This window comes from Rhinopithecus roxellana, chromosome 6 (assembly GCF_007565055.1).
Source record: "Rhinopithecus roxellana isolate Shanxi Qingling chromosome 6, ASM756505v1, whole genome shotgun sequence".
NCBI classification, from domain to species: domain Eukaryota; kingdom Metazoa; phylum Chordata; class Mammalia; order Primates; family Cercopithecidae; genus Rhinopithecus; species Rhinopithecus roxellana.
In genome coordinates this window covers 75,691,005-75,711,431 of record NC_044554.1, presented here as the reverse complement: position 1 = coordinate 75,711,431, position 20,427 = coordinate 75,691,005, and the positions used below count along the sequence as shown (strand labels likewise).

Here is a 20,427-nt window from a genome sequence, read left to right as displayed (position 1 = left end):
TATATATATACAGTAATATATACATCTTTCATATATACATCTATCCTATTAGTCCTGTCCCTCTGGAGAACCCTAATACAATGATGATGATGGTTTTGGGAGGCATGATTTGAAATACAGTACAATTTACTTAAGGGGAAATTGCTTATAACTGGGTTTTAAATAAATCAATTCCTATTACAACAAAATAAAGAAAAATGTGGCAGTATTTTGTGTCTAAACTTCCATTTTTTAAAGTAGCTATTTTAAGGCACACAGGATATTTGAGATCTGTATTACCTTATCAAGCGCTGTGTATGGATTTTCTGCATTAAATCCAAGAGGGGCATAGCGTCTGAATCTCTCTCTGAACTCGGCCTGCTTTCCCTGATCAGTGAAAAAAAAAAAAAAAAACAAAGTGAATTTCAAACAAATACTTCAATTATCCTTGTAAAACCTTTCTTAAAGCAAAACTTGGTAACTAGCTTACGTCAAACAAAATACATTTTTTCCTTATAAGAGTGACTTCCACATTATGGAGAGGCGAGACTTCCTGTCTGACAGTTGCTGCGATCTTTTTGGTAGTTTCCCATCTTTCAGGTAATTCCTGCAAAAGCAAAGGTATAAATGAGAAATTACTTCAATTCCTAAAACAAATCAACCTTATAGGATTAAATTACTCTAATTTCTTTCTTTTTTTCCCCCCCTTGAGATGAGGTCTGGCTCTATCCCCTAGGCTGGAGTGCACTGGCATGGTCTCAGCTCACTTAAACCTTCGCCTCCCAGGCTCAAGTAATCCTCCCAGCTCAGCCTCCCCAGTAGCTGGAACTACAGGCACGTACCACCATGCCCGGATAATTTTCATATTTTTTGTAGAGACAGGGTTTCAGCATGTTGTCCGGGCCGGTCTTGAACTAGTGAATTCAAGCAATTCACCTGCCTCTGGCTCCCAAAGTGCTGGGATTACAGGCATGAGCCACCACGCCCAGGTAAATGATTCTAATTTCTTTACACTAACACCCACGACATCTCTTCATTCTTATATAATGAGTTTATTAAAAGAAAAAAAAAGGATGAAAGTGATGAAAAGGCTTAGAACCAGGGCTGCAGTACAGGCTGATTCACTGGCACTGCTGGGTTCAGAACTCCAAAACATGTACCAAAACTGTTTTCATCTCAGAATCCATGGAAATCTTTTTAAAATAAACACAAATCTCCCAATTGCTTTGCTGCTGTGGGAATAAAATTAAAGTGCTCTGGAAATGCACTTTGTTGCAAATGACTTTGTTGATCTCTAACAACTAGAAATGGAAGCCAGCCGTATTTAGTAATTTAGCAAGTGAAAAAAAGATGCTTTGAAAATGCTGGGGCAAGGATGAAAATGTGAATCAATCTCATCCTCAGCTTTTCTCTAGCTCCCAAAGCTCTGTACATTCTCCTTCTTGTTGGAGAGTTTGAGGATTGAGGTTGGGTTTATTTTAGGGGACTAGGAGTTTTTAAAGGGAGAAGAGGCAAAGGGAAGAAAGGTGAATTCCTACTCTATGTAGGACAAGAGACACAATAAATAGTTCAGGTACCAACTCAACTCTGCTCTCCCTGCCTACAATGGACAAAATCAAGTTATTTTCTTTGAGGAGCCATGCATGGGGCATAATTACTGTTGAAAAGCATTCCTTGTGTCCCAACTAACAAAGCACTGTTCCTGTGGGTCATCTCCTGGGACACTGAAATTGTTTTGTCATACAAAACCACCCAGAGTGATGGAACTCTACCTGTGTAGCTGAAGTGCAAAACTCAAAGGTTCTAAAGACTATTTTGTAATCCTCAATAAATATTTGATGAATGATTCAGTAACTGCCAATTATGAAGAACGCACTGTGCTAAGTCTAAATACTATTTGTGTGGTGAGCAGGGTGCTAAAAAGGCAAAACACATTCTCTGACTTAAATTGTTTTATAATCTGTCACAGTGAGCAGGAGGCACACACAGTAACTATTCTACACAACAGAATGTGTTAACTATCAGGATGTCTATGTGTTATGGAATCAAAACAGCTGGGAGACAATATGGTGACATGAAAGGAATACCAAACTAGCTCAGGAAACAAGGGACCTGGGCTCTAAACCCCCTTGTCCTTCCCTCTTGTGGCTTCTCATCAAAACTCTGCATTTTCCCTCTGTACAGAGTCTCACTTTGCATTTCCAATTCCATTCCATGGAACCTAAGTTATTCCATGGAGTCCCTCAGAGGCCGTGGCTGGGAAGCCAGGAAGTAGTTACATCCATGAGCTCAGGCCCCCTTATCCCTCTTCAAACACAGCAAATCTGCTTTATATTTGGGGATTCCAAACAAGTTTTACTTGATAAAAATAAATTTTCTTGAAAACCAAAAGATCAGATGATCTCCAAAGCCTCTTGAAGTCAGATGATCCACTCAAGGAGGAGGTAACATTGAAACTGAGGCTCAACAAAATGACCAGGTTTCAACAGGCAGAGATTAGGGTGAGATCCCTTGAGGTATGACAACCAATACAGGATAGTGTGAGTGTGTGAGCTCTTATGGAAGCTGGACAGCATTCGGGAAGTTAGGGGCAGTTAGTGAACGTTTCTGAACAGAAAAGGGACTGGATAAGTCCTGCAGATTAGAATATTCATCTTGTTTCAGAGTATATTGTGGGTGGGTGTGAGGAGGAATGGGATGCATTAAAGAGCTATTGCTGTGAGGTGAGAAGTAACAAGAGCTGAATTAAAGTGGGTGTAACAGCAATGAAAAGAGGCAAAAAACTGAAGAGATGCTCCACGAAGAGAAAGATCATCTTGCTGGTGGTGAGTCCCCATGACTTTAAGGAAGTAATACTTTAATTCTTAATAGGCACAGCCAGACTTTAGGGTGTTTTCACACAGAACTAAGCATAGACAAGTATTTGGAAAATGTTACGACTTCTCATAATAATAAAGGAGAAACTGAAAGTAACTATCACTTGCAGTTGCTTAAATTAAAATAAAATTGGGCCCCTTACCCTCCAAATACACCACATACCACCTATGAATCTTATTTTTCCTCCTGACAAGTCTAAATTACTGACACACAGCTAAAATTGTATCCTGCTTCTGAAATGTTGAAAAGCCTAATACTTTCAAATACTACCATCACCTGAAGGAGTGAACCAAACTTTTATAATACAAATTCTGGAGGCCATATCTAAACTTCCCTCATCAATTACTTATGTTATGACTACTTTCTCTATGATATATAGTTTAAGGTTCAACATCTGATTCAAGGAATATATAAATCTTCCTAGAAACAAGAAATATTTATAGTTGCTTCTACTGGAACTGTTTTATCTCTTGGTCTTGTTATGTATCTATCTGTCTAGAATTTGTCATCTTGCTCTATGTCTAACTGGCTTGCAAGCTATAAGGGCAGTTTTATACTTAAATAGAATTTAACAATTCACATACAGTAATTCTCATAGTCTCTATAGTCAAGAGAGCACTTGTAAATACCCTGCTGCATTTAATCCTCACAAAGCAAAATGACAGAATATAAAACAAAACAGCCACTGTGAAAAATAGCTTGGCAATGGCTCAAAAAGTTAAATATAGAATTACCAGATTACCCAGCAGTTCCACTCCTAAGTGTACTGAAAAGAATTGAAAACAGATACTCAAATAAATACACACGAATATTCACAGCAGCACTATTGACAATAGCCCAAAGATGGAAACAACCCAAATGTCCATTGACAGATGAGTGGATAAGCCAATGGTGGTATGGACATACAATGGAATGTTATTCAGCCATAAAAAGAAATGAAGTACCAATACATGCTACAGTGTGAATGAACCTGGAAAACGTTATACCAAGTGAAAGAAGCCTAACAAAATAGGTCACATATTGTATGATTCCATCTATAGGAAATATCTAGAGTAAGTGAACCTATAAAGGCAGAAATAGATTGGCAATTGCCAAGGGTTGGTGGGTAGGGCTTGGCAGGGCTTGGCAGGGCATGGGGGAGGATAATGGGGAGAGACAGAGAAGTGGTATGGGATTTCTTTCTGGGAGTGATGAAAATTTCTGGAACTAGATAGAGGTGGTAGTTACACAATATTGTACTAAATTGTACATTTTATAATGGTTACTTTTATATGTTATCTGAATAGTAAATTTCACCTCAATAAAAAAAGAAGAAAACAGAAATTGATGGGAGCGAGTATAGAGAAATTGTTTAAATGAGGGATCGAGGCATATTTTACCAAAAGGAAGTGTGGTCTCAGACATTAACAAACTTGTCAAGGCAAGCAGAAAAGATGAACTCATACAGTACTTCAAAACAAATCTAAATTTGAGTTCTGTGCTCTGACTACTAAACTAGATCAACTAGAATCCAGTGAAAGCTTTCTGGTTAATGCGTCCACTGATCACACTTGCAAAATTCAAGCACATATGTGTACACACACACACACACACACACACACAATCTATAAAATATCAACATTGGCATACGAAAAGAACCTCAATTGTGAGACTGTGGTTCATGGTTTCAGTTATAATTAAAGAAACTTTGTTGTTAAAAAGCCCCCAAATCTTTCCACAGCATGGAAACAGGTGGATGGCATAGAAATCTGTTTAGAAAACACAGTGATTTCCCCATCCAAATTGAGTTTCATTTACTTATTACTATTATTGTGAGACACAGTCTCACTCTGTCCCCATGCTAGAGTGCAGTGGTGTGATCTTAGCTCACTGCAGCCTTCACCCTCCCAAGTTCAAATGATTCTCCTGCCTCAGCCTCCTGAGTAGCTGGACTATAGGTGCGTGTCACCACGCCCAGCTAATTTTTGTATTTTTAGTAGAGATGGGGTTTCACTATGTTGGCGAGGCTGGTCTTGAACTCTGGACCTCAGGTGATCTGCCTGCCTCAGCCTCTCACAGTGCTGGGATTACAGGTGTGAGCCACCATGGCTCGCCTATTTATTCTTTATTAACGTGTCCATGATATGTTTGCAAGACTAGGACGCTTCTTGACTGACAGGTAGTTTTTTTCAACGAAAAAAAAAGTATGGATATATTTCATATGCGAAAATGATGGTAAAACTGAACTCAAAAAAGCAACTCATAGGTTCTTTACAATCTACATTCTTTCTAATAAGAAGCAGTGGAGCACAGTGGTTAAGAGTATTTTGTCATAAAACACACTTAGAGTGTTGGCTGGCTTTACTATTTGTGTGACCTTGAGAAAGTTATTAAATCTCCTTAAGTATCAGATTCTTAATTTGTACACTGAAAACATCCAATGTGTACAGTATAGATTGTTGTAAGGACATCATAAGGGAGTACATGTAAAGTACTTTAATAAAAGAGATGCTCAGTTTATGGTAATTACGATTATTTCACCTCTGCACTTACCTCTAGCTGAATATAGACTTGCTCAGGCATCTTCTGGCCATAGCTTTCCAAGAGGGTGATGGTTTCTTTTAGAGGTTCAAAGAGTTCATCAGTAGCTCTCTGTCGGCTTCTTACGGCCAGAATATTCCCCATGATGTCAACTAAACCATCATGATCACCTTCATTTAATTCTCTTTGAAGTCCTGCATCTGTCTCCTTTATAAATTCTTGTAGCTCATTCAGACTATTAAATATATATGTACATACACAAAAAATAAGTTTATTAAAACATTTAGTATAAGACTTCTGAGTGAATCGCATTTTCATTATGTACCTGATTAAATGTTATTTATCTCTATCATGAAATTGGCAACATTAATACTCTTAAAAGTAACATCTCAGTTTTAGAAAGCAGTTTAGAAAGTTATAATTCCAAATACCAAAGTACAAAGGCTACCTGTCAATGACAAATCTCAAAAGATGCTCCTGAAACATCCAGCTCCATTTCTTAATTATGGTTAACAAGCTCACTTTGAAAGGCTTCATGTCCACCTTGAACCAACTATCAAACACTCTGAAGTCATCAAATTTGCTCATCTGAACGTACAAAGCTTCATAAATGTCGATCTGTAGTTAGAAAAAAATTAACTAGAACAACTCAATGAAAAGCCAGTTCACTGCATTAAATGCTAAGGGTTTTCCTTGCCTGTTCTTTGAATTGCTCGAGAGTTGGTGGTTGTTTGGGAATGTCTTCATTTGCACGAGCATCCATTTCATCAGAAGATACAGCGTGGCCATACAAGAGAAAATGCTTCATAAACTCAGCTCGATCATCCACCCAGAGGTAAGCATGGGTCTCCAGGGTGTTTCTGAAATCTAAGACTTTGTTGATGACATTCGACACTCTGTTCATGATCTCCTGCCTGACCTCTGCCAGGCCTAACATGTTATCCATATCATTCTAAATGAGAGGAAAACACAGCACTTATTCAAACCAACCTTGCTTTATCAATTATCCGCAACATAACATTACCAAGGTAATTCTTCAAAGGGAAAGTAGTTAGAAAAATTAAAAATCATGTTGCTTTTTCCAACTTCTTTTTTCCCTGTGCTTACCATTATTCCAATTTGTTCTGGGTTTTGTTTTCTGGTGATTTTTGGGTTTTTTTTTTCAGACAGGGTTTTGCCTTGTCGCTCAAGCTACAGTGCACTGGCTTTATCACAGCTCACTGCAGCCTCTAACTCCTGGGCTCAAGAAATCCTCCTGCCTGAGCTTCCTGAGTAACTGGGGCTACAAGTGCATGCCACCACACCCAGCTAATTTTCTAATGTTTTGTACAGACGGTCTTGCTATGCTGCTTAGGCTGGTCTTGAACTCTTGGGCTCAAGCAATCCTCTTGCCTCAGCCTCACAAAGTTCTGGGATTCCAGGCATGAGCTACCACACCCAGCCACAATTTGTTTTTGAATCATTAATATAAAAGCTAAATACCCATTAACTAAGAAAATACCTGATAATTTTTAATTTCCAGGTGTGTTGCTATTCGGTTCATCTCGGCAGACATTCTAAAACTATTGCATAACACTTCTTCTACCAGATCATAGAAGCCATCCCCAGCCTCTCTGTCTAGAGAAGGTTTAAACACAATCTCAGGAGGCAACAACATCATTTGTGCTTGAAAAAATGGTGCTGGTTTCAACTGTTTCTCTGTATTCTTCAGAAAGAAGTCTAAGTCGTGCATTATAGCCTGAAAAAAGCCTTCCACCACAATGTCATCAATGAATTCTACATAAATTTTCCAGTTATCCAGAGAGGGATCAGCTTTGAAGAGCTTCCTATTTTCCTAGAAACAGACGAGTATTAGTAGATGAATATAAACAAATAATTAGAATAAAAATTAAAACTTTCCATTTAAATAGTTTGTAAAAGAAGAGACTGCATTTTTGTGCACAAGACAGGAACATTCAAATACTAAGTTGCAGAACCTTAAGCTAGATGTCAAAGATCTAAGCAGGAATTAGAACATTAAGTTCACACATGAAATACATTCAAAAGTCATTTTTTCAAGGAAAGTTCTCTATGAAGATTGCTATCTTCAGATGCAGGCAGGAAATACACTAGTTCCCAATGAATTCTAGACATATCGGACCCGGGCTCTAGTTCTTGCTCTGTCACTAACTCTGTGTCCTTAGACTTTGCCTTTCAGGGCCTTCCCTATACATAAAGAGATCTGTCGAACTGGTCCTTCAGAGAACATTATTCTGGAACATCTGAAGATTATCAAGTCAGGAAAGTACTATGTACTCTATGCCATTCTTGGAGACTCACAATGTATGTATTCTATGAAAGTCCATTGAGGCTATTACTAAAAAGTCAAAAATAACAGATGCTGGTGAGGTTGCACAGAGAAAGGAATGTTTATATACTTTTTGTAGAAGTGTTAATTAGTTCAACCACTGTGGAAGACAGTGTGAAAATTCCTCAAAGACCCAAAAACAGAAATATCACTTGACCCAGCAATCCCATCACTGGGTATACACCAAAAGGGATATAAATCATTCTATTATAAAGACACACACATGTATGTTCACTGCAGCACTATTCACAGTAGCAAAGACATGGAATCAACCTAAGTGCCTATCAATGATACACTGGATAAAGAAAATGTGGTACATGTACACCACGGAATACTAACTAGCCATAAAAAAATGAGATCATGTCCTTTGCAGGAACATGGATGGAGCTGGAGGTCATTATACTCAGCAAACTAATGCAGGAGCAGAAAACCAAATACTGCATTTTCTCACTTATAAGTGGGAGCTAAATGATGAGAACACATGGACCCATAGAGGGGAACAACACGCACTGGGATCTCTAAAGGAGGATGGAGGTTGGAAGGAGGGAGAGGATCAGGAAAAATAATTAATGGGTACTAGGCTTAATACCCGGGTGATAAAATAATCTGTACACCAAACCTTCATGACACAAGTTTACCTATCTAACAAACCTGCACATATTCCCCTGAACTTAAAAGTTTATTTTATTTTACTTTTTACTTTTACTCTACTTTAACTCCATTAAATGTGGTTTAGCCCAATTGTTTTCAGACCTTGTTTAAGCACAAATATTTTGTTTCTATGTATGTATGTATTTATTTTGCAAACCATCTGTAATAAGCAACCTGTGGAATAGACCCAGTTTGGAAAACATTGGACTGGGGAAGTTCTAAGCTCCCTTCTTCCATCAACAATACGAGATTCTTGCACCTTAGTGTCTCCCAAGAGTTTGGGCTACATTACAGACAAGTCAGTTGGGGCAAAACAGGACCTGAAGGCAGAGGTGTGGTTAAAGATGACTACAGGCTGAGCACGTGGTGCATGGCCCAGAGACACAGGTTTCAAAAGGTCAGGTGGGAAGCAAAGTTGATTCCAGAGAGGCTATCTGAGTGGCTAAACTAGTCTATACAGATCAGACAGCAGATCCCCAAGGGAGGTACTGTAGCACAGAGCAAAGGAGACATTGGAATAAGATCTGATTATAAGGTGGACTATACTCTGTTTTGATTATTCTTTACTATGGATATATGATCCAAGATGCAAAGGTGTATGCTTTAAGCAAGAATCGGAACTAGAAAGGTGAGTATAGATTCTAGTAAGGCAGGGCAAAGATGAGAGAATCCTAGCCTTCAAACAAATTTAAGAACTGCTCCTTCTCAGGAATGCTGTGTTGCCCATCAGCCAGGTGGAACCATTCAAATCTGGGTAATCATGTGACATGCACACCTGGAATTGTGCAGTACACATCCTAGGAAGTATACACAGCTGCCCTGGCCCCTATGTAGGCACTAAAAGGGAAAAGTATAGATCTTACAGCTAAAGAAAAATCCTTAGAGACCATCATCTTAAAGACATTATTTTTGACTCTGTGTCCTCACCCAAATCTAATTTGAATTGTAATCCCCACGTGTTGGGAGAGTTGCTTGGTGGAAGGTGATTGTATCATGGGGACGGACTCCCTGCCCCAATCCCCTGCTTGCTGTTCTCATGATAGAATTCTCATGAGATCTGGTTGTTTGATAAGTGCGTGTTTCTTCCCCTTTTCTCTCTCTCCTGCCACCATGTAAGATGGACCTTGTTTCCCCTTTGCCTTCTGCCATGATTGTAAGTTTCCTGAGGTCTCCCCAGCCATATGGAACTGTGAGTCAATTAAATCTCTTTTCTTCAAAAATGACCCTGTCTCAGGTAGTTCTTTTTTTTCACAGCAGTGTGAAAACAGACTAACACAGACATGAAAACAAAGACCTAATACACATTCAGCTTCACACTAGTAGGAAGTTAACAGCTGAGCTAGGACTAGAAACCAGCCCTCTTAACCTCCCAGAGTATGGCCTTTCCCATCATGTCACAGTCATATACACTTTTTCATACCAAGAGATCCACTTTATATCACTACAGTCACATTGATGAGAAATGCTGTATCTTCAGCACACTAGGATAAAGGGAGCAAAAGGAAGAGAAAGGAGAGCTTTAGACAACTGAATGATCACTCCAGTCCCTTCCAGACCCAATATTCCATGGTCCTGTTCCTCTCTTCTCTCCATCTTTAACTTTGACTCCAGACCACTCGCTGACATCCCACTGACCAGAAAACATGTAAAAGGCAGAACTGACTCACCCTTGGCCATATTTCTACAGCTTTTCCCCAAACCACGTTCCTCAAGTCAAGAGGAAAATAACCACTTAAAAGACCCAACTAATGGAAACAAATAATCATTTCATTTCCATTTTAAAGCTGGCTTACATTCCCTCAAGGCAGAAGCTCTCTTCCATTCTCAGATTGAGAACAGTGATTTCAAAGCTTCTTAGTTTTTGCCTGAAGGACAAAAATAGGAGGATCCACTTATTAATAGACAAAATTCTAACATTTTTCTCTGAGATGACAATGCAAAATCTTGTTTTATGACGATTTCTAGTCATGTCTTGGCCACACTTTTAATGCATTTTCATGAGGATTCATAAATCTTAATGGTTTAAAATCTTTGGAGTTTGGGGAGTATATTTTTTTATTACCAAGAAAATGCAACAGAAAAAAACTAATTGTAATCCATCATCTGTCCCCTATGAGACAGATTCTAACACATAAACGGTTGTAGAGGTGTCTTAAAAGTCACAGAATAATTCATAGCATTTCAGTGAACTAGAAATAGTCCATGGCGTGACTTAGTTAAGATACTGCTGAAAAATAAATTAATTTCTAGATAAATGCCTCCTTTACATGTCAGGACACCCCTGAGATTCTCTCCAGGCTACCCAGGTCTTTAGCAGAGCCTTCCAAGGGAGAATGGCCCTGCCCACACTTTGATTTCAGATTTCTAGCCTCTAGACTATGAGAATAAACTTCTTTCATTTCAAGACTGCCTGTTTGTGGACCTTGTCATAGCGACCTTGGGATGCTATTCCAGGCAGTACTTAAGGAAGACAGAAATAAAGTCTTTGCCCTAGCAAACTGTCATCGATGGGAAAATTAAAACTTTCTTAGAAATTTCAGAAAATGTTGGAAGTCAACAGAAACATTGAAACCCATGTTAATTATGTACTTCTTTTCTTCTAGAAAATATGCTCTATCCACTACAGCATATCAAATGTACTGTACTTTACTTTTTGGTAAGAAAATCTGTTACCCTTCAAAGCCTTTCTTCACTCAGCTTCCTGCCCTGTTTTCCTCCTCCTGTCTCAGGCTTTCCTTTTCTGCATCTTTGGCTGGTCCTTCTTCTCCCCAGTCTCCTAAGAGAAGAATGGTGGTCCAGCCAATAGTCCTTGATTTTCATCTATTCTCTAGCTAAACTCATGTTCTCAGTGATCTTATCTAGTCTCCTGGCTTAAATATCATTGCCACCCACTCCTCTTTCATTTGTGTTTTCAGTTTGGACCCCTCTCATTTACTCTCAATGAGTAAATCCAATAGCCGACTCAATTCCTCTACTTGGCTAATTAACATCTCAAATTCAAAAAGGCCAAAACTGAAATCTTGACCTTCCTTGCTAAGTCTCTTCCTCTCACACCCTTCCGCATCCGAATAGATTGCAACTTCACCTTTCCAGCTGATCATGACAAAATGTGTAGAATAATCTTTAATGTGTCTTTCTTTCATGCTCCACATCGTCTTTAGGAAATTCTGTTTGCTCCACTTAATTCAAAATATACCCAGAATCCAACTACTTAGAATCACTTTCACTGCTACCACCCTGCTCCAGCACCATCATCTGTTACATGCCTGTGCCATGGTCTGAATGCTTATGTCCTCCCAAAATTCAAAAGTGAAAATCCTAACCCCCAAGGGAATGGTATTAGGAGGAGGGGTTTAGGAGGAGGTGATTAGGTCCTGAGGGCAGAGCCTTCATGAATGGGAGTACTGCCTATATAAAACAGGCCCAGGGGAACTTCCTCCAAGCAAGGATACAGTGAAAAGTTGGCAGTCTGCAGCCTAGAAGAGGGGCCTTGCCAGAAACTGATCATGCTGGCACCTGGACCTCCAGAACTATGAGAAAACCATTTCTGTTGTTTTTAAGTTACCCAGTTTACAGTATTTTGCTATAGCAGCCTGAACATACTGAACCCCTAGATTACTAGTAAGAACTGCAACCTACCAGGTCACCCTGCCTCTTCCCTTGCCTCCTTACAGAGGGTCTCAACACAACAGCCAGAAATCCTTTTAGAATGAAAGTCAGATTGTATTTACTCCCCTCCTCAAAATTCTGCAGTGTCTTTCACATACCTGAGTGAGCCAAAGCCAGAGTCTGCACAAAGGCCTATGAAGCCTCCCCTGAGCTGCCAGTCCCTCCCTACGCAGCTTAGCATCTGACCTCACCTCAGCAACTCTCCACTCAGCTCCCTCTACTCGCCCCCCCACACTTCCCCTGCTCTTCCTCGAGCATGCCCAGGGAGCCCCTGCCCAACAGCTATCTCCTCTGCCTGGAACACTCTTCACCAAAGGTCTGCTTGGCTGACTCTATCACCTTTATCAAGTCTTTTTTCAAATTTCCCACCTTCTGGTTGAGGCCTACACTGATCACCCTACTTAAAACTGCATCTTCGACCCCACCCTCCAGAATTCCCTTGCCCTGCTCCAACTTGATCTTTTTTCTGCAGCATGTACCAGTTCTAACACACCACGACTTACTATGTCACTGCTTATTATCTCTCTCCCCTCACTAGATTCAAGTTCCATGAGAGCAAGGATCTTTGTCTGCTCTGCTCTCTTTCATATTTCAAAAACCTAGAAAGGTGGTGGGTACAAGCAAGGCTCACAATAAATATTTCTCAAATAAGTGAATGATGATGGACTGCAGAGACAAGATAGACAATGGGTTGCATACAATTCCCAGCAGGAAAACCATAATCTATTTCTTGGTCTGCTGAGAATTAGCCTAGAGACAAGGACCTTCATTTTACATATGAGAAAATTCAGGCCCAGTCTCTGGAAGACTCTGGTTTCCAGCCTTTACCAAGTACACTTTCCCTACCCCACACTGTGCTACTTCATGACAGCTTCAGAGTATATGTGTGTGTGTGAGAGAGAGTGCATGAGGGAGAAAGAGTGTGTGTGTGTGTGTGTGTGATGAGAGGAAGAGTGTGTGTGAGTGTGCGTGTGATGTGAGAGAGGAAGAGTGTGTGCGAAGTGTGTGTGAGAGTGTGTGACATACAGAGAAAAAGAGTGTGTGTGAAAGCCAGAGAGATTTTGTGTGTTTGTGGGCGGCGGGGGAGGTCTGTCTGCTTTGCCCAAAGGAGAGTACTCATGGTTTAAGGACTGTGCCTGTCTATAGAGAAGACTCCACATAACAAGGATGCTCAGAGGAAACATGAAATACGCTCTTTCATTCCCATCCCTTTTTTCCTTAAGAAATAGGAATGACAAGAAATCAACTCCCCATGTTCCCATCATCAGCACTGCACATCTGTGAGCACCACATTGCTACCTTTGCCTTCCCTCCCTCCTGTACTACAGATGAATGCTTCATGCTTCTATCTTAAGACACCTTCTACAGGTATTTATTGAATCCCATTCCCTCAATGGCTTTCTTCCAACAATTTTTTCTCCTTCCTAGACTACTGCAGTTAACATACAAACATCCTGAAACATCAACCACTGTTAAAAAGAAAACCCTCCCTACCCTGATACACAGACCCCAGGTACTGCCCAGTTGTTGGTTTGCCCCACAGCAGAGCTCCTCAGGATCTCCTCGGCTGCCTCCACTCACATTCCCCCATTCTCTCATCAGCCCACTCCCATCAGGCTTCCACTCCACCACCATACGAAATTGCCTCTTCTCATCCCAATGACTTCCATGTTGCCAGATCTGAGGGTTAGCCTCCGTCTTTATTCTCGGGTCCTACATCAGGATGGGACAGAGTTGAGCTCTTCCTCCTCCTTGAAATTCCTTCTTTATCGGTTTCCAGGGCATCACTCTCTCTTTTTGCAGCATCCTGTGCAGGATTTTCCTCTTCTCCCTGACCTAGTGAGGACTTTGAGGCTAGTTTTTGGGCCTCTTTTCTATCTATAATTCCCACATGTTCTTAATTATATGCCTCTAAATACCATATATATGTGCATGAATCTCAATTCTCTGCTACTTACCTGGATTTTGTCCTGAACACAAGACACATGTGCAATTCTAGTCTACTCAAAATTGTCCCTTAGGACAAGCATCTCTAACTAACTTGTCCAAAAGCAAACCTTTTTTTTCCCCTACAAAATCTGCTCACCACAGTCTTCCTCATATCTGCCCTCATATTAAAGGGCAACTCCAGTCCAGTCCAATCACTCAGACCAAAAACCTTGAAATCATCCTTCTCTCTCCTCTGATTCCTCAAAGCAAATTCTGCTGGCCCTGCCTTCAAAATATATGCAGGATATGAACTGCCATGATCGCTAGCACCGTGACCCAAGGCAGCATCATTTCTCACCTGGATTATTTGCGTAGGCTCTGAAGAGTCTCCCTGCCAACCACTTCTTTGCTCCCCTGTGGCTTACCCTCCACAGGGAAAGCCTTTGAGCAGAAAGTCTCTGGCTGCTCTTTTTCCCCTTACAGTAAAATCCAAAGTCCTCATAACAGCCTGCTAACCCCACGCAATGTGCCATTAGTCTCTTCTACCTCATCCTCCACTATCACTCCCCTTGCAAATTCTGCTCCCAGTTTGCTGACAGATCCTGGGACAGGACAGGCTACTCCCGCCTTGAAGTGTCTACACTTTTGCTCTCCAGAATGTCCTTCTCCTCATATCCGTATGCTTTGTTCCCTGTCAGTTCTCTGCAGAAATACTATCTTAGGAAAGAGGCCTGCCCAATCACCCTACCCCCAAGCGACTCCCTATTCCACCTGCTCTGCTCTATTTTTCATCATCATTACTCCTATCACAACTGACATATTATCTGTTTGTTCATTTCTCTTGCTAACTTTCTCTGACTAGAGTGTAAGCTCCATGAAATAAAGGATTTTGGCTGGGGAAGGGGGACTTTTTTGTTTGCTTTTATTTTCCTGCCTTCTGCCTTTTGTGTTTGTTTGGTTTTTTTTCTGTTTTTCCTTGAATTCATAACCCTAGATTAGTGCCTGTTACTGTTTTAGGAACTCAAATTTTTGTTAAAAGGAGAGTAATTATTGTTGTCATCCTTAGGAGATGGTTGAGAGGGTTCCTTGAGATGACCTAAGCAAGGTGTTTGTTTGGCACATACGAGGCAGTCAACAAACAGTGGTAGCTATTAGGAGCATCCAAAAGAGGATGCAACTGTGACAAGGTAAAGATTCTATCACTAGCCTTTCTGTTTCATCAACACATCTCACATTCTGATCTCTTCCCTCAGAAATTAGAGTAGTGAGGGCTACAGAAATTGTAGGCAAGTAACACAAATTCCCCCACTTCAAATGAATAATAAAACCATTCATAAAGTTCTTTCAGGCTTGATAAAAGAGTCCCACATTATTAGGTTAAGTACTTTTGCTCTTCTCTGAACTCAATGAAAAGATCTATAAATCTTGAAAGCTTAAAAGCCGTTACCTCGACCAAGTTGTGGATCTTGCAGCCATCTTCTTGGATTAACTTGTATTTTTTTGTAAACAAATCACCCTTGTCCTCCAAGGTGAAGGCCACCTCTCGTCTGTGTTCTCTCCTCGGAGGTAGCACGCACCCGGCCCAGGCCCTCATGGTCTGCTGGATCACCTTCACGTTGCTCTGTGTACGCTCAACTCTGTGCTCCAACTCGGACGTGGCCGCCCTCACCCTCTCGATGTAGCCCCAGCAGTCATCCTGCCACGTCAGCCACATTGTGGCTGCTGTCAGCTGCTCGTCAATAGCCCTCAGCTCATCTTCAATCAGAGGGTATTCAACTTCCAGGAGCGTCTGTTTGAGCTTATTATACCCTTGCACAAGAAGGTCAAGATTTCCAATGTACTGAGCAAAGAAAACAACAAAACAAAAAGTGCCAAATATGTTAGCTATTTTCTCTGTCTTAAAGGCATAAAAATGTCATATAGGTCTATATAATAATTACAATTCAAAATATTTATATTCATAATAGGCCCTAGTATCTTTTTTTTAACAAAAAACACAAACCTTTAAAATAGTGTTCCTTTTTCTGAAGATGGCTAAAGCTGAATCTGGTATGTCTTGTTTCTTCAACATCAGAAGATATTTCACTTCTCTCAATATAGCCACTAGCTATTAAAACAACAATTATTAAAAATATTGCATATTTTCATAATGTTACTCTATTTTAACTCAAGTTTAACTTGAAACACTTAGGATGTTATCCAAGGATTACTATATTTCCAAATCAACAAGGTAAATGGGCTTTTGTTTCATATACTTTTTAAAAACAAAAATCATACATTCCATAATATAGTAAAGGTATATGAATTATCCCTAAAACACCTCAAGAAATTAGTTTCTATAAATTGGTTTTATGAAATCAGAAAGTAGAAGGAATCCTCAGTTTACTGTGTCATATATTTAGGTATGTGTGCTGAGTTTTACTAGCAAAATAAAGTCAATTATTCTCTGTATATATTTTAGGGAAACAGATCAGAATTCGGGTACAGAGTATGATGATCCAACTCAGTGAGGCTAACTTTCCCACTTCCTAGGCATGCATATGGACTGTCATGAGAGACTCTAGGTAATCACTAAGAGTGAATGTATAATCTTCACTCCCTAAAAATCCAGCCAGATGTTTAAGGCATTTTGTGTTTTGTCATGGAAATTACAAATAGATATTCTTATAAGCTTGCCCCTTATCCTAAAGCATATCCATGGTGGTAAACAGAAAAGAAAGCTTATTTTGTGTCTCATATCCAGCCAGCTGCCAGACTTGGAGATCATTTGTTTAAATATATACAATGTGTATACATATGTACATGTACATCTGGTATTTAAATATTTGCACATATAATTATATACACATACACATATATAAATGGTAACGAAGTCCCATTGTTACATAACATGTAATGAAATTATGAGAAAATGAATTCAGAAAATATATGAAATTTCCTTTGTTACATGATTTACCATGCAGTAACAAAAGACCTGTTTAATAAATAAAATATTCATCCTGGATATTATCTGTTAATATTTTTATATTGTTTTATGTTTTTTTAAATTACCATCAATTTAATTACCATATACAAGCTTACTGTCCCTTTGAAAGAAATGACGATAAGTTAAAATTTACCAGTGCTCATCAAAAACGTGACATGTCTTTCATTCCGTGTATTCTGTTGATTCCCCAAATCTTATATGATGAAATTTTAATGAAAACACTGGTGTATGTTATGAATATATTTAAGTCAGAAACTATCTGGTAAAGACAAATGATTCAATTCAGTTGAACTAACATTTACTAAGTGTAACCAAGCACCAGACACTAAACTAGAAACACAGAGCATAAAGACGCAATGAAATGGATGCTACTCTCAGTGGCTCATTATCTAGTGAGGGTAGGGTGGTAAAGAAATAATTACAATACAAATTAATAGAGTAATGAGTAGAATTTGAGCAATCTCTACAACAAAGACCTACAAGAAATTGTTTACAGTTATAGTCCTCGCAACTCTGACATTTTCCCAAATGTAAATTACAAATGATTGGAAATACCAGAAACATGCTTATAATAAAAATGGCACTTATAAATCATCTTAAAAAATGAAATCCCTACCTTTGGGTCAAAATTGACACGGAGAAGACCATTTATGGCACTGAATTTAACCAAGGGTTGATTCAAATTGAATTCACAGATTTCATCCACATTACTTTTCCATTCATTATAGACATGATTTTCAAATTGATCAAGCAAAGTGGTCATTTCAACATACTTTTGACAAACTAAGGCATTATCAGGATTGCCCAAAAATCTGTAGGAATAAGGTTTTTCTACTGGTTTATACATATATTAGATAGATTTCAGCTTAATAATTGTATAGTAATACAATACACAATATAAAATACATAAAATATGATAATGCACTATAAACCAGGAAGAGAAACAGTCAAGACCAAATTATGCCTATGAATTGCTTTTGCTTTAAAAGATCAAGTTATAAGATGAATGAAACTCAGGATGTTACTAAATGTTGATAGCAACAATCTACTGGCTCCTATGAAGAGAAGAAAAAGGCACAAAGACTGCATAATAAAAGCAGTGTTACTTATTGGAAAAAGGAAAAATAATAACAGCAAGAAACTCCAAACATGGTGAAGGACAAGTGAAAAGAAAAAAGGTCCAGAAAACATGTAAGCATATGAAATTCTAAGAGTCGCATTATAAATATTCCAAAATCACGGGAATGAATCCCTCTCCACAAACCCAACCAGTGAGAGAAGTGAACAGGGCAATGGCTTCCTAAGTGCTGATATGAACAGCTCACTCTCTTATATAAAACGTCACCCATACCATTAGAATAATTTGCCATGACCTAAGCTTAACTACTTACAGATAACGGAGAGATGCAAAGCTTGACCAAAACATTTGAAGTCGTTGGAGGACCTGTTGGGCCCATCTGATATTTCCTGAGGTAAATGGCATGTTCTTGTTAAGAGCTACATGTCCACGTTCAATCTGCAAGTTGATATTTTGGTGAAGAGGAAGAAAGGGAACATTTAGTCAGAATGGTTCCCAACCTTGTAAGCAATTGTTCATTTTGGTATTTTTACGGTAGTGTAAAACATATGTGTTTAATCACTTGATTACTAGAAGAGTTACAGTCCTAAAGCAAGTTTACCATCTCCATGAGGAAACCAGTTAAATAAAAGCACAAAAAGGTAGTGCCTATATCGAGTCTTTAGATATAATCACAGAGTTCCAGTTGATGGTCATTATCTGCAAAAATGATGCTGTGAATGTGTCCAACCTTATCCACCACTTACCTGTTTCATGTGTTCATTATACAATTGCTTACACACATCCAGCTCTGTATTAAACATATGCACTAGTGTGCTGTAATGTAGGCTGAAAATTTCCATGACAACTGGCTTCTCTAGAAAATTTCCAAATACGGTCAAAAGCTATAAAAATCAAAGTTAAGGCAACGTTAAGCACTATGAGTTTTTAACACAAATACCCAGCTCACAATGTCCCCCTTCAAATCTCTTACATGACTGAAGTTTAGAATCTTAAAAGTATCCTGTGATGCTTCAAAATGTAAAATGTATTTTTTGCATCTCCCTAAAATTTCTGTACATCCAATAAACCAATTCTAGATGTAAAATAATTTCCCTTTCTCAGCAGAAAGGAACCATTGTCTGTCTGCAATTTCTGCTCACAGCTAATACTATTTCCTGTTGGGTGGCAGGTAACGTTTCAGAAGACGCTTTGCAGACACAAGAACAGAAACAAGATTCATGTGCTTGTTATTGTTCTTCCCTCCTACATATGTATTCTTTAGATATAAATATCCATATATCCATATTGAGGCCCTCTAGGTCACAGCATGAATAATTATACCAGATGTGCCAGTCACCATGGATGCATGCCTATGGCCCCTCGTACATCCACGTGACCCAGCCACCCCCAACAGTGTCCTGGGGCTACAGTGGTTACTGCTACAAGGACAACCACTCCACAGGTGGACGACTCCTTTGACATGAATTTCCTGGCTCAAATCAATGCCTTGAGCTAATCAGATTCTTTCTCAGAGTCAGGGCCTGGCTGAATCCACGCTGGCTAAAATTACCAGTGAGCAGAAACTACTAGCAAGCAGAGGAAGCCAACTGATGGGGGGACAGCAGAAAGCAGACACACAGACTGAACAGGATCACATCACCAGCAAAGCAGGAGTGAAGTCTCACAAGCTCCCCTGTTCAGTCAGTGGAGCCCCCTAGATTTCCAACTTACCTTCGCTGTCAGTGTTCACAAAGCTTAGTTATCCAGCGAGTCTGATTTTGGATTCCCATTAGTCTCTTGTTTACTACCCAGTGTGGATTCTTTTGCGTGCTAGCATAAAATAGCTCTTTCCTTGCTTGCAAGCAAAATGACACTTATTTGTATATAAATTTGTATAAAACAAATTTTATTTGTATATAACCAATGTTTCTATAGTGCTATGTCCCAGGAACTATATGTCAAGGGCCTTAAAAGTGCTGTTATTACACACTCCAGGTGAGGAAACTGAGTTACAAGGAGAGAATGATTTTCCCAACTTCATAACAGCTAGTGGTGGAGCTGGGATTTGAAACCAGGCAGTCTAGCATTTGGGTTTGTGTTCACTGTGTAGCTTCTCATCAGCTAATATGCCATTGAAAGTTATATCATTTTGTCAGCTGATCATTCTGTGTGGGCTTCATAATACGTTAGTTACTAAGCCTGTCATATAGATATTTTCTTTGAAAGAAGACATATCAAAACAGCTAAGTATATTTACAGTGGCAGATAAACTGTATCCAAGGTCACGCCTTGTTTAGCAATATGGCAAAGGAGGGGGCTTGTTCTTTTTAAGGAAATAATAGGTGTTCCCTAAAACGTGTTTCACTTAAAAAACAGCTTTATAATAAAAATTTGCAAATATTTCCATAA

The 20,427-nt window shown here is 39.3% G+C and overlaps 1 protein-coding gene across 1 annotated transcript in view; it reads right to left on the bottom strand.

Moving 5' to 3' along the window:
• Positions 1-20,427, bottom strand: part of DNAH11 (dynein axonemal heavy chain 11) — a 417,881-nt gene that overhangs the window by 352,226 nt on the left and 45,228 nt on the right. The window contains exons 10-20 of the mRNA XM_030932862.1: positions 18,783-18,920; positions 18,350-18,474; positions 17,575-17,770; positions 15,975-16,079; positions 15,420-15,812; positions 6,878-7,210; positions 6,074-6,328; positions 5,825-5,994; positions 5,389-5,611; positions 470-586; positions 280-366 (exon numbers count right to left, since the gene is read on the bottom strand). Coding sequence (XP_030788722.1) covers positions 280-366; positions 470-586; positions 5,389-5,611; positions 5,825-5,994; positions 6,074-6,328; positions 6,878-7,210; positions 15,420-15,812; positions 15,975-16,079; positions 17,575-17,770; positions 18,350-18,474; positions 18,783-18,920 — 2,142 coding nt within the window. The remainder of the gene's footprint in view (positions 1-279; positions 367-469; positions 587-5,388; positions 5,612-5,824; positions 5,995-6,073; positions 6,329-6,877; positions 7,211-15,419; positions 15,813-15,974; positions 16,080-17,574; positions 17,771-18,349; positions 18,475-18,782; positions 18,921-20,427) is intronic.